A 26003-nucleotide genomic window follows, 5' to 3' on the forward strand; every position below is an offset into this window, starting at 1 on the left:
AAAAAACAAAGAGAGAGAGAGAATATGGTTCATATCATCCAGTTCGATCAAGCCCCTCGTCGAGGACGTTTGCTCTCACCCCGCATGCCTCCTCGGCCACCTTCGCCATGTCCTCCGTCGTCATTTCCGGCGCGTCCGCGTTTGCGATGAGGCCCACTGCCTCCGTCGCGATGGTAGTCTCGATCCCGGCCACGATCACGATTGCGATCCCGCTCTCGGTCCCGCAGCTCGCGTCCACCTCCCCAGCGTCGGTCGTCTTCTGCGTTTCCGGGAATAGGCGGAGGCGGCGGTGGAGGGGGTGCTCCACTGAGAGAGGATGGAGGTCGCAGGCGACCTTCGTGGTCATGGCTGCCCTGGTTGGCATCAATTCCCTCCTCTCGCTCTCGGCGCTCTCGTCGTCGATTCTCATCGCGAGGACCTGGTCCCCTTCGTGACACTTCGCGGGACTCGTGCCTTTCTGCTGCACCTGCGTCACTTCTGCGGCTACGTTCACGCTCGTAATCTCGAGTCCGTTCACGATGTTCTTCTCGTCGGCTGCTGCCCCGGGCTCCATCGTCTTCTCCTCCTCTGCGTTCCCGCTCACGTTCGCGGTCCCGATCTCTATCCCTGTCACGGTCTCGGTCCCGTTCGCGGTCGCGGTCTCGATCCCGATCTCGCATAGACCGACGTGGCTCCGAGCCTGACTCTTCGACTTGCTCGCCGCGTCGACCCCGACTGGGGTGACCATCGTCATCGCCATGAGAGGGCGGTCCGGAAGATCGTCCAGCCATGAGGTCAGGTCGACCCTGCGCAGATCGACCGCTATCTTCTGGAGCCCCGGAAGGCGTTTGGGGTCGAGTTGCTTGAGGGGAAGGTGCGTTCATCGCTGCTTGTCTGTTTGCCCCTCTTCCTCGAATAGTTGTGCCAGGGCCGCTACGGTCAGTAGATCCAACGGACTGCTGAAGCATGTTGTTGATACCCGCAAAGCGTTTATCTCCTCGTCCACGTTCGCCGCCAAAGCCTGACCCTGGAGGTGGTCCGCGAGTACTGGGCGAAGGCCCTGAAGGCGGTGGAAGTGCGCTACGGGGCCCCGAGGGCGGCACGATGGGTGCGGGGGCTGGAGGTTGCTGAGAGCGGGGACCACCATCACTAGACTGTTGCAAGGCCTTGAGTCGGTCAGGGTGAATTCCGCTATTGTCAAGCTTTTCGGTAGCCGGCGACGAGGGACCAGCAGATGACGATTGATCAGGCGCATTTCGCATTCCCTGCCGACCTGGACCAGTGGGTGGTTGACGTTCAGATGATGGCGTTGGCCCGCTAGGTGCTGGTGGTCCAGATTGACCAGGGGCGTTTCGTCCACCCCGTCCAGCATTTCTTCCTCGGGGTCCGGAGGGAATATCTGAAGGTTCTGGGTTACGCAATCGACCATGAGTCATATCGGGACCAGGTGCTGAATCTCTAGAATCGGTGACATCCATTGGAGCTCGTGATCTCTCGCTGCGTGGCCCAGTTGGCGTATCATCATGTCGCATGTGACCCTGAGAGCGGCGGTCATCAAACCGCTCTGGGCGGTTCGGAAGGTCTGCCCGTGGCGGTGATAATGCTCTCGAAGGGAGAGGCCGCCTATCATCCTTTTCTGACCGGCGATGGCTTTCACCGGGGATCAGATCTGCACGGTCAGGGTGCAGCTGGGGGCCAGCTCGTGGACCGCCTGGTCCTTCTCTGGGTGCTCGATCAGACTCAGGTCGGCCCTCAGGTCGACCATGAAAGAGATCAGCAGGAGGGCGTAGCCGCCCTGATCGATCGGGCCATTCGGGCTCTCGTGGAAGTCGTCCGTCGCGATATCCAGGGCCACGGAAGGGTTCGTCAGGAAGTGGTCGTCCCGGGAATTCCCTATCCAGGCGACCATAGTTTCGACCATCGCCCATCGACTGATCAAATGACCGACTGTGCTCATAGTCACCATAACGTCCACCCCGTCCATAGTCCGAATGTCTGTCTCGACGTTCCTCTGGAATATCAGGCCGCATTGGCAATCTTCCATCTCCATGTCTGAAAGGCCGGCTCGGCATGTTTGTTTGTTGACGCACATTGGGGTTGCTTGGTGGAGCCCTATCGGGCTCAGGTCGTTTGGGGATATTTGCTTGCCGACCAGCCTCAGGTCTAGAACTTGCGTGAGACCTAGCAGGAGAAGGAGAGGTTCGGGAACGTGGAGCAGCTTCAGTTTCAGTTTGACCTTCAGGGGCTGAAATAGCAGGCTTTTCGCTGGTTGCCGGCTCATGGCTGGTCTCCAAACGAACTTCGGCAGCTACAGCCGAGGACTCTGTTGTAGGAGCAGTAGATTCTGTTTGCAAGGCAGCACTGGTTTGTTCAGATGGTTTGTGTGCAACATCCTCAGCACCCTTCATCGTAATGTCGTGCATTTTTGCATCCTCAATCTCCCCATCCTCAACTTCGGCCTTTGAGATCTGCGGCTTCACAGCACCCTCGGGTCTGGTGAAAGAATTGTCAGAGTTTCTAGTTTAGTCGTCAATGGAGTTTTATTAAGTTGACTTACTCAGTAGAACCTGGGGGGTTGAACTCAGGCGCAGCCGCATTCAATGGTGTCGGGGTGGCAGATTGGGGCCGTGAAGGTCCAAGTTTTCCAGCTGCACCCTTGTCCGTAGCAAAATGATCGCCCTTTTGCCCACTGGCTCCGGCCTGTCCTTTTCCAAGCGGCTGGCTCGCAATCATAAAGGCTTGCGGCAGCATCCATTTCTTCTCTCGTCGGTTGAGGTCTCCGATCAAGGAAGCAGCCGGCGTCTTCACGTCATCTCGCTCGTCATTGTGGCTCAGATTATTGACGCTGGTAAGCATGTCACGGCCGATCCAGTTGACTGCAGGGAATTGCTGCACGATTGCCTTGAGCACGCTAATCGCATTACGGATGTGCATATATTCGCCACCGTTGAGACAAATCTTCAGTGCAGAAGCCAGTAGACGGTGCCACTTGTACAAAAGTCGACGGAAATCCTCGTATTCCAAGAAGGTCGTCGGTTTGCCCTCGGGATCAACGGTCATCGCAAATCCAGGGAGGTCCTTCTTCGGTCCAAACGCCTCCTTCTCGTATACTGCTTTGTCGGCATGCCAGCGACCAAGATCCCGTAGAATTTCGTTCAGAAAATGACCAAGGTTATCCGCTTCCTTAGAAGTAGATTGGAAGATGAGAGCTGTGAGTCTCTGCTCTCGGAATAGTTGATCCAATAAGCCGACAGTCCGGAAGTTGGGGGTTCCTGAGGTATGAAGGAATTTGAGGATCTTGAAACAGTAGAAAGCGTCGATAGGGGACAGAAGGAGACGAGGGAGGAAGCATTGTTCCAGCAAGGAAACGTTGAGAGAATCGTGCTTCCCCCGCATTCCAGCAAACCATCGGTCCTTTTGGCTTTGCAATTTTGTCCGTGTCTGGCCATAAGATTTCAAATGACCCTTGTTTTCCTCCAATATCCGATCCTGAAGTTGAGTGATCTGCTTCTTCTCTCGTTCCTTCCTCTGCGTCCCTGCCATGCTGATATCCGATCGGTCGTTGCCAATTGCAACAACCTTCTTCTTTTGGCGTTCGATTTCGTCCTCGTACGCTTTCTGGGGAATATGTACATCGTAAAGAGAGAGCTGCCAGAAGGTTACATAGAAATGCAGGCCAACTATTCCCCAAGTGTCTGTGGGAAGGGAAGATCTAACTTGATCTTCCATATCTTGCATGACTGGGTTCAAGGCAGGGGGTTCAGTAGTACCATTTGTTGCGGGCTGTTCAACAGGCGCAGAGCTATCCGACTCGGGTGCATCCTGGGCTTGCTCCTTGTCGACATCCATGGAGTCCTCAGTTGATGGCTCGGCTTCTTTGGTTGGCATTTCCCCATCATCTGCAGGCTCCATCTTCTCATCCTCCTCAACCTTGGCTGGAGTTGTTCCTTCACTCTCACGAGCTTTTGCGGAAGCCTCATCTTGAATTGCCCGTTCAGCTTCCCTAATCTTCTGGGCAACGCTTGGTCGTCGAATCCAAAAAGCGATTTCGGGCTGCACGCCAAAGTCCCTGATGAGAGTAGCCAAGTCGGGGACAAATGAATCGAACTCATCCACTGACAAGTTACTGCGGAGAAGATCCAAGTATTGCGTAAGAATGCGATGGATTTCGTCGAATATGTTGCCCAGCAATTTCAGCTCCGAAGACCCCTCATCCTCTTTGAAGATACATGTCAATCGTTCTTGTGCAATAGCAATTAGCAACTGACCAGCAAGCTTCGAAACAGTGAGGGATTTCATGAGCCGTCTCGAGGTGGTTTTGGACTCGTGTCGCTTATCCAGCAATTGGAGAATTGTCTGAGACTGTAGAATCTCACCACCTGCCATAGCCTGGATTTGAGAGTCGTTGAAGTTGGTATCCGTAATTATACCAGCCATGGAACTGATCATTTGCTCCAGGACGATGAGATCCGTGGAGTTGTTTTGCTGAAGCTGCTCGACAACGTATTGTAACAGTGGAGTAGCATCCATCACAGAATATCTCTTAAATGACCTGCCTGCAAAGGTGGACAGGGCATTAAGCCATCGACTCGTTAATAAACCTCCTTCCTGAACACGGCTTCGTCCCTTCTGTCCAAGTGAGTTAATCAAAGACCAGGTCAAAATGTCGTATCCAAGATAGGTGAAATAACGTGCACACTCCACCACAACCTCGATGAGATTCTCATATGATTCTATCTGACTGATGGCAACGTTGATGACAATTCCAGGATTGGCATATGCGATTTTTGCCAATGCCCGGGCCATTGGGCGAATATTGGTCTTGCTCAGCCTCTTGAGAACATCCTTGGTTTCTGCCCGAGCCTGGTCAAACGCCGATTTTATATCGGGCAAGCGAGAGGTTTGTCCAGAATACCATTCTGCGTACATGTTATACCGGACTTCACGGGGGAAGGAGCTGATGAGATCAAATATCTCATTGACCACACCAGGGTTTGCTTTGGTTAAACTGATAGAGGGAACCAAAAGGCGTTTGCACATATCTTGCCACCGCGCTTTGTTTTCCGGTGAGCGATCCTTACTGAGACTATCCTTTCCTATCCTTGCGAGTTTCGTCAATAGGCTAGGGTCTTGTCCAATCTTATGCCCGGATAGGTTAAGGAAAGAGGAGCAAAGCGCAAAGACATCGTCCACGGACTGACACACCGGGATATTATCAGTCCAATCGTCCCAGTAGAATCGGTAATCCGTCCCGTCGTTTGTATCTTCCTTATCGAGCTGCGCCCATCGTAGCACTCTCCGCGGAGGCGCCTGCGATAGACGGATCTCTCTTCCCACGCCGGACTGGTCCTGGTTCGGTATTTGTTTCTGTTCCCGCAGTTCGCCCATTGAGGCCAAGGGGCGCAGGGAAGAATAAACTTTGTTCAGGCACTGGTGGAGGACACGATGAATGAACTCGGGTAGTTCGGGATATACATCCATGAGCCATGGAAACTTGCTCAAAATGAAGATGGATTCAGGGAGGGCACCAATTGCGAGTAAGCTCTTAAGAAGTAGCACCTTTTGGTCCGATGGCTCTGGTAAATCGTCTTCCTCCGTTTTGCCGGCCACGGATTTGTCTGCGTCTTGTTCCTTCGCAGGGGTTGCTGAGCGAGCTTCGGATTCTCGAGTTCGTGGGATGGGCAAAGTATCATCTGAGAGGGCACCGGCCATCATCAAGGCATTAGTGCCACCGCCAGGCTTCGCAGCCCGTTCTCGTTCCGCCTTTTCCTTCATTTTCTCCTCCTTTAGGACATCCATAGAATCATCGGGTCTCCAAAGGTGAGGGTAGAGGTCGCGGAGGGAGATGAAGCCGACTTTTATAAGTAGTGCTGCAAGGTAAATGAGGTTATCGGGGAGAACGTCGGATTTGCTGCGGGCCCGGGAAGAGTAGAATCGAAGTTTGAACCCGAGAAGCTGCGCTGCAACTCTGCTACCCTTGGGCGGCAAGGTCCCTGTCTCATCGATCCATTTTCGAGTTTCTACCTCCTCTTCTGACAAACTACTCGTTTCCGGGAGAATCTGTTTCCGCTCCTCCTCGGAGATCGGTTTGCGTCCGATCTCAAAGAAAGCGCGAACTCCAACCTCCCTCACTCTAGCCCAGAATTCGCTGTCTCGTTGCTCGTTCGCGCGTGCGATTTCCACTCGTTCTTCATCTGTTGTTACCCACCCAGCCGATCCTGGTAATGCCCAGTTAGGAAGTCCAGAATCACGGTGGCCATCGACGCTGTGGAAAACATCCTCCTTAGGCCACCAGGAGCTGACTCGCAAGAGCTTCACAAAGAAGCGATATTGTTTGACAAGTACAGCAGCAAAAACGTCAAGCGTTACATCGAGAACACGACCGACATCCATGTCAAATGCGCCAACCATGGCTTTTACACGTTCGAACGTGTCCTCGACAACCTCGCTAGATGGCGGTTCGTTGTTGCTTGTGGTAAATAGCTCTGTGAGAAGTTTGGAATAACCTTCGGATTCTTCTCGAAGGAGGTTGTAGTTAGACTGTCGATAGAGGAGATTGGTCTGTTTGCGAATACCCATGCGAGCAAATGTATCGCGGACGAGGCCCAGTGACTGCAGGAGGGGTGTATCAAGTTGAAGACGCATCAGGGCTGAGTTAATTCCTGTAGAAAAGACCAGTGGCCGTAATGCGACGTTCGATGTGTCGGAATCTGTGACAATAGATAAAGTGTCGAGGAACAAAGAACGGGTATCAAGCAGAGAATCGGACGCTTCTTCTTCACCAACCATATCGATATCCTGAGCCGCGACATCCTCGCCTATGATTTCCTTAACTACCTTGCCTGTCTCCGTTGGTGATAACCGCCCGTGAAAAGCAGACCGGATGAGTTCTTGGTATATCGAGGCCAGTTTTGCAATATCCTGTTGTGTCTTTCCCTCAACGCCACGCTCGATCACATTCTGCTTTCCAGTCGCGTCCCATTCTTCAATGACCACGTCCGTCACATACTCATAGTCGTAAGGCGGCAGCGGGCCTGGGGGTGGTTGAATAGCAGGAACAAATTGCGGTATAGACGGAGGCGGGGGTAGGGATTGGGGTTGAGGTTGAGGTTGAGGTGGCGCAGGAGAAAGGGGAGGGGCCTGTTGTTGCGGGTTCACTGTCGATGACACACCGTTGGACTGGGTAGAATCGGGGGTTTCCTTCACCGGTGGAGGAGACATGGCGGTATCCTTTTGACCACCGGGAAAGTTCTGAGCATCACCACCAGCTCCTCGCCCCGGACCATTCCTACCTCCTCGACTAGGCTGTCTTCGTAGTCTACCGCGCGTCTCGGGATAGTCGCGGTGGTTGTGTTGCGCCATGTTGAGATTGCTTGGTCGATGGGGGGAAGGCCTTTGACCGTCGTTCCCAGAATCGCCAGACCACGTTCGGTCGCCTCTCTTCCTCTTTCCTCCGGCACCTGGAGCCATGACAGCCGTGTCAAAGCTTTAATTCTCAGGCAGAGAACCGGTGCTGTGTTCCTTCCGACAAGTCGCAACTCATGGGGTGAGGCTGGGATTGAATTATCAGTACCGACCGCGTTTGCATGATGAATGGCGAGGAAGGATAGAAAGGAATAGGATGAAATATACCTGCTGTCGAAACTCGGGGGAACAAAGCGACAAGTGCAATCGTCAGAATTATTCGTTCGTTGGATGAAAGAAACGGCCTTTGAAGCTTCCATTGGGTTCCCGTAATAATAAAGCACGGCGCGCGGTTGAGGCGCATGTGGCGTTTAGGTCGCTTAAGCTTGGCGCTAAGCTTTCCACTGATGGATTATCAAAAAAAGTGAATTTGAGGGAGAAATATACGATTCTTTTTATTATTAAATAATTTCATGCACAACCAGTCTATTCAATGTTAGTAGCGCTGTTTTGTTGTGTCAGATTCATCTATTGTTGGTCTTAAACAATAGCAAAGTACTACTCGACACTACGCGTGCAATATATAAATTGCTGTCTCTACATATACTACTTCCGTCATTGCTTTTTCTAATTCTTATTCAAACCACTACACTACAAGATGTATCGAAATGACTCTAATAGTAAGATAAAATAAAACCAAGTCATATTCATCAGTCAATCAATCATAAACTACAGGGATCATGGGTCTGTATAGCAGTTTTACACCAAGCCCAGACCCTTGGCTTCAATATCGACAATATCCGGAATGAGCTCCAACAAAGTAGGCTTCTGCGGTGTCCATCCAAACAACTTCCTGGCTCTGATGGCATGACCTCTCGAGTTTGTTCCCCAAGCGTAAAGCCCAAAGGGGTGCAACTCGGCCACCTGGGCATCTGGCAAAGTTTCAACATCCGGGGATGGGATCAGCTTCTTCTCATAAGCCGCCTTAGCCACTGCCCGCTGAATATCACCCCAGACGAACGATCCGTTCTCCGCAAAGTAGTATCCCTTGTCGTTCCAAGTGGCCTGTCCACCTCCTGCGGCAGCGGCATCTGCCAGCGCGAGATAGACATTGGTTAAGTCCTGGATGTGAACCTGGTGCCAGATGTTCTTGCCTTGTCCAACCAGGAATCCCTGCTTCCTCTTGAGAGCAGCAGCGCTCAGCCAGTACGCCTGGACGCTCTTCTGGTTTCCGGGGCCACGACCAGGACCGTAGATAGTGGGAGGACAGACAATCGCTACCTTGACGCTGTCTGGGTTGCGCTGCCAGGCTTCGATGATGATCTTGTCCACATCTCGGTGCAGGGCGTCATCTGGGAGGTTGAGGAGTTCATCGATTCCATCCCAGTCGTTGTGCTCCTTTTGCCGTTCAATACCGTAGGTGTTGTTCCGGAAGTCCTCGACGGTCAGGATGCCAGTGCCGGAAGTGTGAATCAACCACACAGGGTTTTCTGGAGTGTGGTGACTGACACCTTTGGCGATGGCTTTGGCCGCAGCGACGTGATCGCAGTCGGCGAAATCTGGGTGGATTTAGCTATACAGCTTTCAGGTATCAGGAAAATCAGGCTACCTACGGCCCACAATGTTTGCATTCTTTACTTCTTCTTCGATGATATCGGCAGAGTCTAAATCCCCAATGACAGCCCTCACATTGGGATATTGACTGGTGAGTTGAGCTGCCTTGGCTTCGTTTCGAACGAGGGCAGACAGCTGCCAGTCGGGATACGCGGCGGAAATCGCGTAGAGAGAATCTCCACCGATGTATCCTGTCGATCCTGTGCTGAAAGGAGGTTAGATTAGATGTGCTTGGTGATAAGATGAGATCATATGCATTTGATTGACTTACAGAAAAACTTTGGGAGCCATTGTTCTGTGTCTGTTGTGCAGAGTGTACCTATGCAATTGAGTCTGCAGCGGCGCAATGCGAGATGCAACTTTATAATAACCCCAGCAACGCAGGAGACGATCCAAGGCTGCTTTGAAATCAACAAGTGGCACGATGGATCCTGGTCGAATGTCATTGAACCACGAGAGCGAATGTGGAAGTGGGGCTTGTTCATTGAAGCATCATAGGTAGTATGGTGGAGAAGAGCCATAATTCGGTTCCGACGGAATTACCTGTTTTGCTCCAATTCGGAGACAATTTAGTTATCCAGGGGCCAGCATACATAGTGCAAAATAAGGTGTTTAATATGCATAGTAGAAAATAAGCAAAATCACATCACGTCGATAGAATCATACCACCGGCACATGACGTACTCAGTAGATGGGGAGTTAAAATGCGGGGTTGAATAACCTCAATAAATGTTACAGACGCAGAATCCAAACAATCTGCTTCCTATAAACACATCCCCTTCACTCGATAGTACCTATATACCATGAGTACCAAGCCCGTCATCCAAGGCAGCTGTGCCTGTCGCTACGTCCGTTATACCGTCTCGCAACTGCCCAGCATTGTGGTCAACTGCCACTGCACTGAATGCAGGAAACAATCTGGCGCTCCTTACCAGAGCTGGGCTCACTTCCATCGAGACGCCATTAACTGGATTGTTCAGCCTACCACTCGACGCTCCAGCAACATCGCAACCAGGAGCTTTTGTCCTCGGTGCGGATCCAGCATCACTATGGCTTACGATGTCGATCCCGAGATGACAGGGATTGCAGCCGGAACGATCGACGATGATGCATCGATTCCAGATCAGGTACCCAAGCCCGGTTTTCACATCTTTCTTAAGGAAAAGGCGGCTTGGTTTGATATTCCTGAGGACGGGGCGGAGAGGTGGGATTCTCATCCGCCTCGGAAGGGTTGGGACAGTAGGAAAGAAATCACTCGAGAGGGGCTGTAGAATCGATCCAGAGTGGATGTTTTCAAACAGGAGTCGACGGGAAGGAGAGAGCTACAAGAGGAGAATTGAAAACAACAAGAATCGTTACAGGCGGAGATCAACACAGGAAAGGAGCATGATAATTCGTGGAGAGAAGGCAGAAACATTCAACGGAAAACCAGGGGCAATAATAATAGCAGTCAAGGGGAATCTCACAAAACCATGCCCATACTTTACATGAGATGTTCGCTTTAAAACGTGCTCGTAGCTAGCCGACTGGCGGCATTCCTGGCATCAAGCCGATCCTCGTCATCTTCCTCGGCGATTGATCCAACCCCACTGGTGGAGCGTCCCCGTCCCTTTCCTGATCCATTTCCATCCGCCTCCTCGTCGTCCTCCAAAGTCGGCGATGCGAAGCTGCCGCTCATGCTACGAGCCATGCTGTCGGTACGACGGGGGACTCCACTCCATGCATCTCCCTTTGGACCTTGACTAGAGCCAAGATTCGGCCTGCGTGCAGTCGGATGCGCTTCACGGCCCAGACGGCTGAGCCCTCCGGAAGAGTCAATGGCACGGATATCAGGACGGACACTTTCCAAGGTTGCTAAGGTTCTGCGCTCGGCCTCGATTTGGCGCAGCGTATATTCGCGCAAACTGGCCAAGAGATCGTTGGATGTGCGCTCAAACCAACGGCGCTTCTCCGCCACCAGGTTGGTAGTGACTCGTTGTGTCCTCTTGCTCAGATAATCTTCGTTGCCTTCTGCCTCGCTGAGTGCAGTGAGGGCCTCGTCCACTTTGTCCGGACGTACCGAAGAGCTAATTTTCAAACGGTCTGCCGCAGCACGCTTGCTGCGAGTCGCCTGCTGGGCCTGAAGCAAGTCACGTAGCAGAATGTGACGGTTGGTCAGTGTCTCCTTGACGATGAATGCATCAGAAGAATGATAACTCAATGGCTCCCCAAGAGTGGTTGCCTCTGCAGTCGCCTGGACTGCGTGGAAGTCTCCGACTGTCTGAATGACCTTTCCGAGTTTCCGGTATGCGTTGGCCAAACCTGGGTGCGTTTCTTGTACATGCATTTGTCCCACTTTCACTCCGAAGTCCGACTCTGCAAGACCAAGTCCTAAATAATTCTTAATAAGTAACTGCTATGTTGTAGACTGTGATGGCCTGTAACATACCTCGTCGGCCCTTGACTACACGGTCAACTTTGTGGCTGGAATCCATAGCTCCGAGATAAAACATCTTAACAGTAGGTCGTGCACTTTGCAATTCTGGGGTATCATCTGGGGGCGGGGCGAATTGCTTCAGCATCTTTCTCCGGACCCCTGTTGCGGGCTGCTTCATCCGGACGACCGGGCTGTATCCGAAGTCACTCTCCACAAACAGTACAACCTCATCGTCCTGTATGAGGACGTCGTTACCAAGCACGGTATTCAACCACTTCTGCATAGATCCCTTGACTCTGATCTCGTCTTCCTCGGTTCCTGCACCAGCGGGTGTCAATGGCGGGGGGACTGCGGGAACAAACGCCTCCGGGTTTGCGGACATCAAGTGCTCCGCGAGTCTAACAAATTCAGCGTGGGTTCGACGGACGTCGCGATACTGAGTGGTCCGGAATTTGGGGACATTTGTCTGGAGATCGTTCGGGTTAGTTTCCGCAATCAAAACAACTATCGTGGGATAAACAGAAAAGCGAATTTCTTACGTGAACATCAAAACGAAGAATAGGGTCCTTTTTGCCAGTTCTCTCTAGACCTGTGATCCTAGCCTGGATTTTGTACAACGGAGCCGGTTGTTTGGCTTGTTGTCCCCCCCCCGCTTGGTACCCGGCCTGTGTTTGCTGCTGCGCTGCATACTGAGGATTCTGGGACGCGTATGGCGGCTGCTCAACAGCATAATCCGGATCGCCTAGTTGCGCACTCTGCAATCGTTCCGAAAGATCGGGTTCTTCATCGTCTCCGGCCCTGGACCCATACGGGGAGTCTTGCTGAGGGGGTAGCAGAGCGGGAGGAACGTCATTGTTGTTGGATGCAGGAAAGGTTGTTCCGTCCGGTGGAGGAGATGCCCAAGGAGAAGTGCCCGTTGGGTCGTTGGATATAGCGGAATAGTCCATTGTCGCAATTATGGGAAGTAGGGGTTGGTGTGGTTCGTTTCGGGGATAGGACCACGTCTGCCTGCATGCACCGCACTGGCAACAATGAGTATTGGATCAAAGTGGATAGCTATTTCCGTCGACATGGGGTTCACCTACCTGTAAACCCTCGGATATCAATTGAGAGCCTGCAGAAATTCACCGAGGGAATAAGGCGGGGAAGGAAAGCAAGTCTGGAGAGAAGCAGAGGAAGCGTTGCTGGACGGGCAGACCGAAGGTTACGTCGTTGGGGAGTCGGCGCCTGATTGGCCAGGCATCAGCTGCCTCCGATCATCTTTTCCTCTTATTGCCGTCTGTTTTTCTTGGACGCTTCAAACATCCTCCATCCATCTGTTGATGTCCTCCTTTTCATCGGATCTATGGAACAGAAACGATGCATGAATTCAAATAGAAATCTTTCATCCATTGTGATTCTACACGGACAGTAGCTGCAGCGATGGTCGCAGCTCCTTTCTTCCGCACCTCGCAGCAGGCGATGCGGCCAATTGCTCGACAATCAGGGCCTATTGCAGCAAAAAGCTTGATCAGAAGATCTGGAAGCTTGCATTTATCTTCAAATCTACGGAACTTCTCAACATCATTATCGAAAGGGAAGGCAGACATTCTTGACCGAACCCGAAACATTGGCATCATCGCCCATATTGATGCGGGGAAAACTACTACCACAGAGCGGATGCTCTACTATAGTGGGTTTACTCGACGGATAGGGGATGTCGATGAAGGCTCTACTGTCACTGATTTTCTTCCTGCTGAACGAGCTCGAGGAATCACCATCCAATCTGCAGCCATCACCTTCCACTGGCCACCTGAATCGGCCGGAGGTGGCGCGGAGGCGGCGCAGTCTCTCCCTAAATCTGCGTTGTCACATACGATCAATCTTATTGATACACCGGGACATGCAGATTTCACATTTGAAGTCCTGCGTTCACTGCGCATTCTAGATGGTGCGGTGTGCATTCTTGATGGCGTCGCTGGAGTCGAAGCTCAGACAGAGCAGGTCTGGCACCAAGCAAGCATTTACCGTATCCCCCGAGTCGTCTACATCAACAAGTTGGACCGGGATGGGGCGGCTTTTGGACGAACGGTGAGAGAGGTTGGATCCAGACTTGGAGGATGGCCCGCTGTCTGTCAGATTCCTTGGTTTGAAGGGGGAAATGGTCGCTTTGTTGGCGTTGCTGATGCGGTCAATCTCCAAGGGCTACGATGGAGCGACGGAGATGGCAAGTCTTTGAAGATGTTTGACCTCCAACAGCTTGAGGGCGAAGAAAGTCAACTTGCAAAAGAGGTCAAACGCGCGCGAATCGCTCTGGTCGAGCTTTTGAGCGAGCACGACGAAGAGATGGTGGAGAAATTCTTCGAATGCGGCGAGGATCATCTCGCGGTACCCCCAAGCGACATTGTCAATAGCCTCCGTAGATGTCTCCTGGAGCAACGGAGTAAGATAATCCCCGTGTTTGCCGGTGCCAGCTTCCGCAACATTGGGGTCCAGCCTCTGCTTGATGCTGTGATCAACCTTCTCCCCAGTCCCCCCGAGACCCAGGACCCGGAGGTCAGTATTGGAGATGTCAAGGGTTCTCTTGGAAGGTTACTCTCGGGTGATCTACTCGTGGAACAGAACGAGAAAGTTGCTTCTCCCAAGAGCAAGCAAAAGAAGAAATCCGTCGTCCAGGCAGAATCACAAAGCTCGATCAACAAGCTTGAAGGTTGCGCCCTGGCCTTTAAAGTAGTCAACGATGCCAAACGTGGCGTACTAGTCTACGTTCGTGTCTACTCGGGATCTCTAGACCGAAACAGCACCCTGTTCAACACCAATCTTAATGTCTCAGAGCGTGCTCCACGACTTCTCAAAATGTATGCCAACGATGCGGTCGAGGTAGACTCCATCCCGGCTGGACACATTGGAGTTGTCGTAGGCCTCAAGCATGCCCGAACTGGTGACACGTTGGTCTCTTGCGCTGGTAACAAACCAGTGCCGCCAGAGCCGCTCAACACCCTCCAACTCCGTCCAATCGATGTTCCCCCGCCCGTCTTCTTCGCTAGTGTCGAGCCTCACAGTCTGGGCGAGGAAAAGAAGCTCCAGGAATCTCTTTCCCTGCTCCTGCGGGAGGATCCCAGTCTGCACGTCACGGTTGATGAAGACTCCGGCCAGACCCTACTCAGCGGCATGGGCGAGTTGCATCTAGAGATTGCCCGAGACCGACTCATCAACGACCTCAAGGCCAAAGCTTCCATGGGCCGGATAGAGATTGGGTACCGGGAATCCCCACTGGGTCTATCAAAGCCCACCACAAAGATCTTCGACAAGGAAGTCGCAGGCCGCAAGGGCAAAGCAGGTTGCACCGTAGTCGTTGAACCATTTGATGCAGACACATCATCCCCACCACCAAGAGACGCTCTCTTGACCAAAACTAACGATGGAAACCAAGTCATCATCCTCGCTCCAGGGTTGAGCGTAGAAGTCAACAAGAAGGGCACCGAAGAGAGCCCTATCCTCCCACCCAGTCTCGACGTGAACAGCGTTCGAACCTCCCTTTACAATGGATGTCTTGCCGCTCTAGCCCGCGGGCCCCAATTCACTTTTCCCATGCATAGCACCAGGGTAACAATCACCCTGGATCCGGCAGAGCACATCTTCGGCAACGATACCACAACTTCAGCCCTCTCCGCTGCAGCCCGACTCTCTACCACCTCCGCCCTCCGCGAACTCATCTCCACTTCCACCTCCAGTACAGCTCTCATGGAACCCGTCATGAACGTCATCATCAGCGTGGACGAAGCCAGCCTCGGCGCTGTCGTCCACGACATCTCTTCTTCCCGCGGTGGCCACATCATCTCCCTCGACGAAGACATTCCCCTCTCTGCACCTGCCGAAGAAGCAGAGCAACCCCCTATCGACCCCACCAAGGTCTACGCACCCGCGGACCCCTTCGAGTCCCCCTCTGTGGATGTCTCCATGCCATCAACCGGAAACCGACCCAGGACCATCACCGCCAAGGTGCCCTTGAAGGAAATGGTGGGATATCTCAAGCATCTACGCAGTTTGACCGCGGGTCGGGGCACATTCGTGATGAGTGTGGACCGGTTCGAGAATATGAGCGCTCCACGACAGAAGGCTGTACTTGCAGAGCTGAGGGGAGATTACTACTGATGACTTACCCTGACTTAGATGTAAAATGTATTGTATCATATGGATGAAAAAATAAATGTATAATATGAACATTCTTGATTTTGGTTATCACTAAGAATAAATATCCAATGTCTAGTTGATCCAGAAACCATATTCTATCTATCAATCTAAACATGAAAATAGCAAATCATACTAACCGGGGAATGCAACAATCAAATCCTTGGATCAAAGTGAAAAAAAAAAAAAAAAGGACATAAAAAACTATGCATACGAATGTAAACCGGCGTGACGCAAAAAGCGAAAACGAAACCACATGCTTATGATTCAGAGTAATCATATCATAATCAATGAGAAAAAGCGAAAATGAAAGAAATAAATGCAACTACCAATCGTCATTCCACCCACTATCATCCTGCTTCTTCGCAGCCGTTGACGAGGCTCCGGCGGAAGTAGCAGTAGTAGATGGAGTTGGAGTCGCAGAGGCTGGGTTCGACCTCATAGCCGCTGTACCGATGGCACTCGATCTGGATGTATTTCTGCGGTGTGTCTCTTGCTCACTGAGCGAGGAGAAGTCATCCCAGAAGTCTTTCCGTTCGGGCTCTTGTTGCTGTTGGCGTCTTCGGGCTGCGGCGGCGGCAGCTTCATCGGGCCCTTCGACGAAACGGTTGAAGTGGTCTGCAGCACCGCGAGCACCAGTTTGGAGGTTTTGACCGAGATTGGCGGCTTGCATACGGGCTTGAGCTGCGAAGTCGGACTCCGATAGCTATATTTTATGTTAGTTTGGATTGATATAAAGGGTGGGAGTATTATTGGCATACTGTCTTTGCTGTGGGCTGGATATACGAATCATTGACGGTCTTTGCACTCTTACCCACTGTAGAGGCGAACCATCCAAATCCCTTGGTCAAAGTCGCCATAGGGTCTTTCTGGAAATCATCGAAGCCCGGAACATTGAAACCAGACTGGGGCCTGGATGACCCCGTATTCGCAGAGGGCGGCAGACCACCTCCAAATCCAGTAAACTTTCCACCCTGAGACGGAGGAAGAGCGTCCGATCGCGACGAGTTCTCTGAGCCCAATTTGGCGAAATACGCCTCGTTCTGCTCCTTCTTAGTAGCAGCCCCGGATCCGAAACCTTCCATCGGAGCAGGTGAAGCACGTCCCAACGGGGTACCCGATCGTGAAGCAGGTTTTGGTTCAACAGATGCCATTTTCTTCTTAGGTTGTTGCTGACCGGGCACGTATTCCCTTCCCTCGGCTTTGGCGGCCAGTCTCTCCTTCCACTCCTCGCCGACCTCGCCGTCGTACCGTTCCTTGATTGTGGAATCCTCGAATGTGCGGCCCTCGGATTGGGTTACGGCATGGTTGTCGAAGAAGGACCTCCAGGGCTCGTTGCCTCCGAGTTCCATGCGTTGGATTTCGGCGTTCTTGAAGGCGTCCATAGTGATGGAGCGGACGAAGGAGATGTGCACGCCCAGTCCGCGATGAGTTCCGGCGCAGTTCAGACAGATGAAGGTACCGAATTTGGGGGAGGCCTATATTATTCGTGTCCGTGAGTTAGCAGGTGTATCATTCCAGCCTTGTGGCAACCGTAGTGACGCAGTTGGTAACTGAAATGCAACGAACCCATTGGGGTGATGGTGCGCCACAGTCGCAGCATCGGTCATTTCCATTTGTTTTGGAGAATTGGAGAAGCTAATAGAGAAGAAAGAAAAGAGATCAGTGTCATCGTCCAGAACCACAAGATGCCTACTGCATCGGAGTGAATTCCTAGAATGAGGGGGAGCGCACCTTAGCCCTCGTCTCAGGGTCTACTTCCCACATTTTTGGCGCCATGACGATCGCTTGTGTGAATGAGTGAGTAGAAGTACAAGAAATGTGCAATTGCACTCAGCCCCTGGTTGGTGAAGGAGGTGTTGGATTATTTAAAGAGGATCAAGTGATGGTTCGATTGGCCCCCTCCGTAGTCAGTAGTGTGAGCAAGGCAGATTTGGGAGTGTCTGCGATTTTCCTTTTCTCCGATCGCCCCAGACGCGGTGGAAATGAGAAGAAGAGAGCTGAACGAGAAAAGCAATCAGATATGATTAAACAGCGGAATCCTCGAATGACCACATCCAAGCCAGAAGGCGACGGTTCTCATCTTCTCGACCCGATCGCCGCCAGTGCCAAGTCGTGATGTGGAGAAGAGAAACGAGTGTCTAAAACGCCGCGTCTCCATGGAACGGCTGAGGATGCGGACCAGGGAATGACGTTGGATGAACAGCTAAGCAGACAGCTAGCTGTTTCAAGATATTTACTCTGATTACTACATGGGATGGATCATGAACGAAGATGAAAAAGCGCCAGGAAGACAACTACAAGGCCAGCCTTGCGGCAAATTCGTAAGTTAAATGGTTGCTAAGATACAGTACAGCAGAAAGGCAAGATTCGTTAAAGTCAGGTCCGTCAAAACGAGATATTACTGCGTTTCCTTCATCTCTCGTCCCCTGAAAATGGATATCACACCCATTACCACGAGGAACAGAGTCATCATCCTCCACACTTATCACTTTGCCCAAAGACCATATCGAATAGAAATAATATTCACAGCTTCGGGGTGTAAACCGCATCTGCTTGATGCTCACTATGAAAATATCCATATACGACGGTCCTCAGCTTCTTTCTCCCCCGGCCCAACAATTGGTCAAGTCAATCGATGGACATACTCGTTCTGGACTGGAACGACCTGGTCAATTTAGGCGGCGGCCGGGGCAGCAGTCTCCTCCGCCGGGGCAGCGGCCGCTTCCTCGGGCTTGTCGGTGGCATCGTCCTCCTTGCCGGGGCTGTCGATGGCGACCTTGACGGCGATCTCACGGCCCTCAATCTCCTTTCCGTCCATCTCCTTGACGGCCTTCTCCTGGAGCTCCTCAGAGCCAAGGGTGACGAAACCGAAACCACGGCCCTTGCGGCGCTCGTTACGGGCCTGGAGCTTCTTGATCATGAAACGGGGAATGGGGCGCAAAGCGATCTTGGCAGAGACCGGTTGGTACTCGGCGAAGATTTCCTTGAGCTGTGCGGGAATTAGCAATCCAGAACCAAGAAATCCAGCAATAACATTGCATCGTACCTTGTCCTCGGTCAGATCATAGGGGAGGTTAGCCACCATGACCTTGGTCTTGGATGGGATGCCATCCTCGGGGGGACCACGCTGCTTCTGAACGCGAGCACGAGCCTTAGCCTGCTTGCTCTCTTCAGTGGGAGCTTCGTTCTCGTTGGTGGCCTCGGCCGCAGGAGCGGCCTGCTCCGAGGTGGTGGCGGGAGCCTCAGCAGTGGCCTGACCATTCTGGTTCTAGAAAGAATAACGATCAGTAAAAGAAAACATAAAAGCAATTGACAAGATGCGATATAACGTACAGCACGACCACCACGTCCGACACGACCACCACGGCCGCGAGCGCGGCCACGGCCACGGCCACGACCACCAGCCCTCTTACGGCCCTCGTTGCCACTGGCGCCCTCACCGCCACTTGCAGCACCCTCCGCCTTGGCCTCAGCAGGCTCTGGCTTACGGGCCAGCTGGACCGAAACCTTACGCTGGAGGATCTCCTTTCCAGACAGCTCCTCAATGGCAGCGCTGGCTTCGTGGGCCGTGGCAAGGTCCACGAAAGCGTAGCCAACCGGGCGGTTGGTGCGGGGATTCACAGGAATGGAGGTGCTTTCACTATTGGGAGAATTGTCAGAAATAATTTTTTTTTTTTTAAAAAAAAAAAAATAAAATGATAAACACAAATTAAAGACAGGAACGATAATGTCGAGTCAATTCCACAATGATCCGATTGCGTTGTCCGGAGTGGTGGTGTGGTAAATAGTTATGACACACGTGGCTAGGCGCCCACCCAACCCCAGCATGCAGCGGAAACCAACAGATTCGAAGCAACTCGACAACCAACAATGCAGCGAGAAAACAGGAGGACTTACATCTTGTAGTTCTGGAAGAACTCCTTGAGCTCCCCCTCCGTGGTCGCATACGCGAGGTTCCCAATGTACAACCGACGTCCTTCATCGGCACTGGCTGCAGCAGCATCGGTGGGCTGCGCAGGGGCGGCAGTGCCGTTGGTCGCCTCGTTGTTGTTGATGGAGGCGGAAGCCAGGTTATCGGCGAGGTTGTCGACGGCAGTAGACATTTTTGATGGCTGAGGACACAAATTGGAACCTTTTTTTGGTGGTTGGTGGTTTGAAAGTGGCGAGAGATTGAACACCGGTTGTGTGTGTCAAGGACTCAGGTAGCTTTGAAAAGGCTGCCTTTATTGAAATTAAATTGCTTGAGATGGGAAATTAACTTGAAGAGGGGGGTTGAGGAGTTCAAAGGGTAGCTTGGTGCCCTAGATACGGAGAGTTGAGGGGGGGAGGAGAGGGGGAAATCTTTGTTGGATTGCAACAACGGGAGATGTTGAGATTTGCCTTGAAGGAAGGATTGAAGGTCGACGAAAGGAAAGGAGAAGAAGAAGGCGAGGGGGAGCACAGAAACAGGCAGGCGGAGAGCAGCTGCCGGCACTAGGCTGAATGGGGTAGGCGAGGGTCCAGCGGTTTGGAGGCAGTTCCGGGGGCCGGTTAAGGGCCAGCTGGGGGGCGGTTTAGGCATGGTTAGGCATGACCGCCCCTGGAGCTTAGGGTGCAGTTAGGCAGTGCGGTTAGGCGTGGACGGCGATGGGCCTAGAATGACACTTGACATCATCTGCCCACTCCACTAGCGTATCTGGAAGCATCTGTTTACCTCACCGGGATTATCTATCCCACCGCCAGCATCTGTGAGTGGGCTTATCACAGCAATTGTCAGGATGGAGGATGGAATTGTCTGGTAAATTCATACCAATTAATATTGGGACATACACACTTACCCATCCAAGCCCAACACCGACCATCGATTCCAGCAATGGGACCATGATCAGTCCTACAATGCATCGGTACGATCTGGAATCTCCACCGTGCCAACCGCAGAGTCATCCTCTGGTTCAGTATGATGTATCCTGGCTCCACGGGCTGGTCATCAGTGGATAAACCATCGCTCTAGTGGAGTGCGTCCCATCGCTGAGGAATGGGCATTTTTGGTACCTGGTTCCTCAGGAATCTTCGTCTTTCTCTTATTATCTGGCCTTTAATTATTGATATTCAATGGTATTTTCTGCTCATTAATCCTCCTAGAATGGATACATGAAAATTGTCAATGTCTTCTGTCTGCGCCTCTTCCAAAAAAAAAAAAAAAACAGTGTCATGAGGAAAATGGCTTCAATTCTCAACAGCATGTGTCTGAATCAAAATCAAGCAAAAACTGGCCGCTCCGCTGGAGGATTTTCCATTGACAAGCCGTGCGCTGTACGCCAGCGTGTATGATTGACAACACGGCCATTGGCCACCCTATTCCACGCTCTTTGTCAAAAAGATTGGCGGCTATTCCTTTTCTCAGCCTCCACATCTGAGGCACCATCGAAGAATGTTGCATTCCCCCTATACTGACTTCTAAAATCACCTCTGCCGGCATTGGAGCCATCCCACAACCGCTGGAATCGCCCTTCTTCATTTAACCTCCGGCGCTTGGCAGTCATGATCTCTTCTTCGGGTGGAACGGGCTCAAAATTTCCAAAGCAGTCTCGCCGAACGTGCTGCCTAACAACTGGTGTAGGAGGCTGCCAGCTTCTCTTTGCCGGTCGCAGCGGAGGTCGCTTTGGCTTGGGAGTAGCGGGTTGAGGTGGATGTGATTTTTCTTCACCCAAACTCGAATTTTCACCTCCTAGGCTCGGCTCATCTTCTTCCAGGATCTCAATGGGATTGGTTTTACTATTGTGGTCTTTGGCAGATTTTGAAGTCGGGAGCTGAGGATGTCCATGGGTTAAAGGTGAAGACGGAACATCGCTGTCGTCGGAGGGGCTTATGCTCTTCGAAATGTTTTCGGCGTTTGTTTTCGTAAGTTTGCTGTTTGAAGGAGTTTTTGTGAGAGCATTGGCCTCGAGCCTTCGTCTGTATTGTTCATTCCAGCAGACAATCATCCGTTTTCCATATTCAGAGATCGACCAGTTTTTCTCGTCCTTCTGGAGAGCGAACTCAGGGTCTGTCAGGGGACTGATGACCACGGCACTGATAGCCTGAGACACCTCGCTGATACCGCACTGGTGCTTCTTAGCAAAAGCCTCGAAAGGGAAGAGTTTCGCAATTGTTTTCGCCATATCGGAGAAGAAATCGTCCGTGTAGGGGAGCTGTTGGTGTTCGTCCTCGATCGTCGTAGTGGTGGTAGACGAACTGGAGCACTCCTCGTTGCCTGTGTCTCTCCTGTCTGGGGAAGAAGAAAGGGTCTCGCTTTCTTGAGACGAGACTTCCTCGTTGGTGACTGCCTTGTTCAATTGTTCCTTCTTTCTGGGGATACTAAACTGCTCGCACGACCACTTTCTCTTTTCAGCCATGATGTGTCTTGGTTCGGAGGAAGGCGGGAGATTCAAACAAGGATGTTGGATATCAGGTGTAGTTGGACTAGATGTTTCAGCTCTGTTAGTGTTTATTTCACAGATAAAGCATCCATTGGTTATTGACTGCTCACTAGTTGAGGTAAGTTCGTAAGGATGAATGAGGGATCTGTGTAGGTTTCTGAGCTCGAGCGTATGCTGCCTGGCTTCACTTTTGATCAGAGTCAGATTATCGTTCTCTGAGAGTGATAATGTCTGATAGAGTGCTACGCAAGAAGGAGAGAAAGACAAGAGGGTGAGGCTCTGAAGTTATCTTGGTGAATTGATGGTGACATTGAATGAGACCGGACCAGTGCTTCTGATGCCATTGTCGAATGAGGCAAGGTCAATTGGTGATTGTTACTCCTTGAAGAGAGAATTATTATACTCTGTATAGCTCTTTCAATAGGATAGATTTGATATTGTCGCTATTATCCATTATTCTTCCGTTTCGTGGTATATCAGCAGATGTCTGTGCTTTAGTGTGTCTGTACTATAGAAATTGCATACATGCAAAGAACTCCATAATTTCCTGGTATGGTTCTCCAATTCTCCAGGTACCTACGCTGCAGGTTACTCCAGATGGTCCAGTTTACTCCATCTATCATATCGATCTAATCAACTGCTATATCATCATAATTCTACCCCCTACTTTTGATATCTGAACAAACCTGTTCTATCCAGGTACGTCATCAACATTCTTCACCCACTATCGACGTCGTCCCCGACGATCTTCCTGTCAATCCCTCTTGGCCTGCACCAACCACAGAACCAAGCAACTCGCCGCCATCTTTAAATACATCTCCATTGATGCGAGTGCCAGCTAATCAAATGCAAGAATACGAAAATAAAACCATGGTTGATACCGGTTCCATATCCAAGGCTTGACTGCTGAGTCAAACGCTTTTCGCAACCGAAGCCCGTCCGGTGATTGTCGCCGTTGGGCATAATCCGGTTATCTTGAAACGAAACGACCGGGGTTTATCTCTTTGCCTTTTTCTCCATCTTCTTTATTCATCTCCTCCCTGCCTCCCCCTTTTCGCTCTCTCGACATCTACATTCTTCCCATCCTGTTACCTCCATGGATCGCATTGAGCCGGCGGACGGCTCCGATGATCCCCGAGGCACGACTCCTTTCCCTCCTGCTCCGGAGAATGACAATTGCCCTGAGATTACCTCCACCCGCTCAACATCATACCAACAACGCCAGCAACCTCTTCTCCGCTCTCGTCGCCCGAGCATCCGAATCCAACGCCTCTCCTCTATTCCCTCCCTTAACAACATCCGAGAAAGTCCCGCGGAGACTCCGCGCAGTAATGGCGAGAATATTGGTCGGCGGCAAAATGATACCAGCACGAGCCCAAGTGAAGATGACGAGGCCTGGGCAGGGAACCGCCGTCGCAGCAGCTCCGAACCACGCCCAGGACGATGGTCATCGCCTGCTTACCCTATACCCATGTCGCGGATCGCGACACGCACTCGTTCGCGCTCGGGAATGCATCCGTTGGCTGAGGAGTCGTCAAATCTAAGTCCGATCGCTTCTGAACCTCGCCGTCCAACTTTGGACCAACCTCGCCCTGAACTCAGCAAGCAAGGCAGTCGCAATCTGTTGCGACGCACCAGTGAAGCAGCTATCAATCGGATATCCAGAAATCGCGCCTCAACAATAACCGGAGCCTCTCCGCCTCAAGCAACTCGCCCGGGGATCACTGATCGGTCTCATACTGAGTACGATCCTCATATCGTTGACGTTTTGGATGTTATTGGTAAGTGCGCAAGTCATTGAGACTAGGTTAGTGAGGAACCATGTTTTGACCACACAAATCCATTTAGACCCCGAAGTATCGGCTTTATCAACTCTCACAAACGTTCAAAACTCCCTCTTTGTTCCCAACCTGGGTGGCTTTTTAAATCGCAACCCGACTTATACTCTAACCCCGCCACGTGAGGCTGCCACCGAAGAGGAAACCACAACGGACGAGAACGAAGAACCGGCCGAGGAACCGAAACCACATACAGGACTTGAACGTCTACACCACTTTACTAGTCTCTCGTCCGTGCTACATGATCCTCGCTTTGCTGTCTTACCCGACGGGAGTAACCTGGATGGCTGGACCATAGCGGATGTAGAGGAACTTAACGATCATGTCAGACACATGTTACACTCTCGCCGATCCAAGTTCAAACGTGCCATGCGAGGGTTTGGGCAGTATGTTTCAAAGCGTAAGCGGCCCTTCAGATGTAAGGTCTGGTCAAACACGATTTACTAATGGTTGAGCAGCGCTTGGGTTCCTCATTACTTTGTACGCTACTCTCATCACGCTTTTTGGACTTGCTTGGGTTCTTTTCCTCATTGGTATGTTTTGTCAACACTTGCCTATCCTAATTTTACGGATCCTGACCTATGATGAACAGGTTGGATAAATGTCGGAGGAAAACAACTCTACGTTATCAACGTTATCGACAACGTCCTTGTGGCTCTATTTGCCATCATGGGTGACGGGCTGGCCCCCTTCCGTGCCATTGATACATACCATATGATCTTCATAGCCCACTACACTTTCTTGACGTGGAAGATCCGCAGGAAGCGAGACTTGCCCAAACTCAAGAACAAAAATGACCTCCCCTCTCGACGGGAAATGGACGTGGATGTTGAATTTGGCGACACCCCAAAGGATGAGGAGCATGAATTCTCTGTGCTAAACCGTCTCCAGCAGCTTCGTCTGATGCACCATCAAAACAAGCTCTCCAGATCTCATACATTTTACAAACCACATGAGACCGTAACCCACCATGCTTTCCCCCTTCGAATGCTCGTCGCCATCGTTGTCATACTCGACTGCCACTCCCTTTTGCAGATCGCCCTTGGAGCCTGCACCTGGAGTATTGATTATCACGTGCGTCCCTTCGCTCTAACCACCGTAATTCTCTGCTGCTCTATTTGCTGCAACATTACCGGCGGTGTCCTGATCATGATTGGAGACCGGAGATCCCGCAAGAAGGACGTAGTTGAGCGAATGTTCCGCCAGCAACTCACCGAGGAAGCGATCAAGAAGATGGAAAAGCGAAAAAGAAAGGAGGAAAGGCGCAATAACTCATTGGACCAAACTCTATCGCCAACACCCCTTGTGGAACGTTTAAAACCGGTTCATGGTGCTTGACCTTTTACCATGATACGCAGGGGTTTCCCTGCACCTATATAATTTCCTTACGAAGATTACGATTCAATTCTAGGTGGCAATTATTGCCATCTTGATAATTCACCGCCATATACCACCACCCATACTTAATGGGAATGCATCGATGCAAATCTACCTCGTGTGCCCTATTCTTTTTACGTGTACTGGGCATGATTTATTATACATTTAATCCTGCTCTTTTTATTTTTTTTGAATTTGCTTTTCCGCGCGTACACACGCGTGCACTATATATTATTACTACGACAGTTTAGCACAGGTATCTGTTTTTGAAAAACTGTCGAAATTATTACCCTCTATCGTTGAGTGACCTGAAAGACAAATGAAATACACGATGTCTGGATACTATTTAATTTTTTAAACCATTCTCCCTGTTCAGTTACATAGTATCTATTAATTTAAACTACATATCTGCCCAAGATATTAGACTGAGCAGTGCCCAGAATATATGAGTTTTAATAACAATAGCAAGCAAAAAAGTAGACGTAGAATTTGATAACAAAATGGAGACAAGAGCAAATGCTATCTAAGAATGGGTTTCGACAAGTAGTTGGCGCTCATGTACAAAATTTTCCCTACCAGAGTTCTTTGAAAGAAATCACAACAATGACAAAGAAAAAAAAGGAGAGATAATCGCTCAGATAGTTGTAACAAACAAGGACAATCGCTGATTGCTTCCTTCAGGAAATAATGACTTGAAAAAGATAGATGAGAAAAAAGATATAGTCAACACCTTGGTCCAAACACCAATGACCCGCTGACAGAAATGTAGAAGCAATGAAGTAAGAAAAAAAAAAAAGGGGGGGG

General features: G+C 51.2%; 10 protein-coding genes across 10 annotated transcripts; 3 read left to right on the top strand and 7 right to left on the bottom strand.

Annotated features, from left to right (window-relative positions):
* Positions 1-7655, bottom strand: ASPWEDRAFT_147074 (putative THO complex component (Rlr1)). Its single transcript, XM_040829517.1, has 2 exons — positions 2537-7655; positions 1-2472 (listed from the first exon to the last, which is right to left on the bottom strand). The coding sequence occupies exons 1-2, from the start codon at positions 7447-7449 to the stop codon at positions 48-50; spliced, it is 7338 nt and encodes a 2445-aa protein (XP_040695129.1). The 5' UTR covers positions 7450-7655; the 3' UTR covers positions 1-47.
* A 487-nt stretch (positions 7656-8142) lies between these two features.
* On the bottom strand, positions 8143-9288 carry ASPWEDRAFT_48029 (putative nucleoside-diphosphate-sugar epimerase; the record flags this gene model as incomplete). Its single annotated transcript, XM_040837050.1, has 3 exons — positions 8143-8942; positions 8997-9202; positions 9269-9288. The coding sequence occupies 3 exons, from the start codon at positions 9286-9288 to the stop codon at positions 8143-8145; spliced, it is 1026 nt and encodes a 341-aa protein (XP_040695130.1).
* A 512-nt stretch (positions 9289-9800) lies between these two features.
* On the top strand, positions 9801-10268 carry ASPWEDRAFT_167470 (GFA family protein; the record flags this gene model as incomplete). Its single annotated transcript, XM_040830149.1, has 1 exon — positions 9801-10268. The coding sequence occupies one exon, from the start codon at positions 9801-9803 to the stop codon at positions 10266-10268; it is 468 nt and encodes a 155-aa protein (XP_040695131.1).
* Positions 10269-10498: 230 nt separating this feature from the next.
* Positions 10499-12360, bottom strand: ASPWEDRAFT_102797 (retromer subunit VPS17; the record flags this gene model as incomplete). The annotated part of the gene is made up of 3 exons (XM_040827511.1): positions 10499-11367; positions 11426-11879; positions 11953-12360. The coding sequence occupies 3 exons, from the start codon at positions 12358-12360 to the stop codon at positions 10499-10501; spliced, it is 1731 nt and encodes a 576-aa protein (XP_040695132.1).
* Positions 12361-12958: 598 nt separating this feature from the next.
* ASPWEDRAFT_125319 (mitochondrial elongation factor MEF2) lies at positions 12959-15550 on the top strand (the record flags this gene model as incomplete). The annotated part of the gene is made up of 1 exon (XM_040829194.1): positions 12959-15550. The coding sequence occupies exon 1, from the start codon at positions 13073-13075 to the stop codon at positions 15545-15547; it is 2475 nt and encodes an 824-aa protein (XP_040695133.1). The 5' UTR covers positions 12959-13072.
* Positions 15551-15727: 177 nt separating this feature from the next.
* Positions 15728-17808, bottom strand: ASPWEDRAFT_268722 (GTPase-activating protein GCS1). The gene is made up of 4 exons (XM_040832912.1): positions 17318-17808; positions 17153-17221; positions 16345-17061; positions 15728-16289 (listed from the first exon to the last, which is right to left on the bottom strand). Exons 1-4 carry the CDS (start codon positions 17360-17362, stop codon positions 15909-15911), a joined length of 1212 nt encoding a protein of 403 aa, XP_040695134.1. The 5' UTR covers positions 17363-17808; the 3' UTR covers positions 15728-15908.
* ASPWEDRAFT_268721 (RNA recognition motif domain-containing protein) lies at positions 17809-20019 on the bottom strand. The gene is made up of 5 exons (XM_040832911.1): positions 19484-20019; positions 18920-19226; positions 18633-18839; positions 18350-18575; positions 17809-18299 (listed from the first exon to the last, which is right to left on the bottom strand). The coding sequence occupies exons 1-5, from the start codon at positions 19687-19689 to the stop codon at positions 18256-18258; spliced, it is 990 nt and encodes a 329-aa protein (XP_040695135.1). The 5' UTR covers positions 19690-20019; the 3' UTR covers positions 17809-18255.
* On the bottom strand, positions 19720-20437 carry ASPWEDRAFT_35015 (uncharacterized protein). The gene has a single exon (XM_040834133.1). The coding sequence runs from the start codon at positions 20145-20147 to the stop codon at positions 19785-19787; it is 363 nt and encodes a 120-aa protein (XP_040695136.1). The 5' UTR covers positions 20148-20437; the 3' UTR covers positions 19720-19784.
* Positions 20438-20937: 500 nt separating this feature from the next.
* Positions 20938-21960, bottom strand: ASPWEDRAFT_23548 (uncharacterized protein; the record flags this gene model as incomplete). The annotated part of the gene is made up of 1 exon (XM_040832497.1): positions 20938-21960. The coding sequence occupies one exon, from the start codon at positions 21958-21960 to the stop codon at positions 20938-20940; it is 1023 nt and encodes a 340-aa protein (XP_040695137.1).
* Positions 21961-23080: 1120 nt separating this feature from the next.
* Positions 23081-25160, top strand: ASPWEDRAFT_167476 (uncharacterized protein; the record flags this gene model as incomplete). The annotated part of the gene is made up of 4 exons (XM_040830150.1): positions 23081-23765; positions 23833-24222; positions 24281-24355; positions 24415-25160. The coding sequence occupies 4 exons, from the start codon at positions 23081-23083 to the stop codon at positions 25158-25160; spliced, it is 1896 nt and encodes a 631-aa protein (XP_040695138.1).
* Between the last annotated feature and the right edge of the window lie 843 nt (positions 25161-26003).

This window comes from Aspergillus wentii (assembly GCF_001890725.1).
Source record: "Aspergillus wentii DTO 134E9 unplaced genomic scaffold ASPWEscaffold_1, whole genome shotgun sequence".
NCBI classification, from domain to species: domain Eukaryota; kingdom Fungi; phylum Ascomycota; class Eurotiomycetes; order Eurotiales; family Aspergillaceae; genus Aspergillus; species Aspergillus wentii.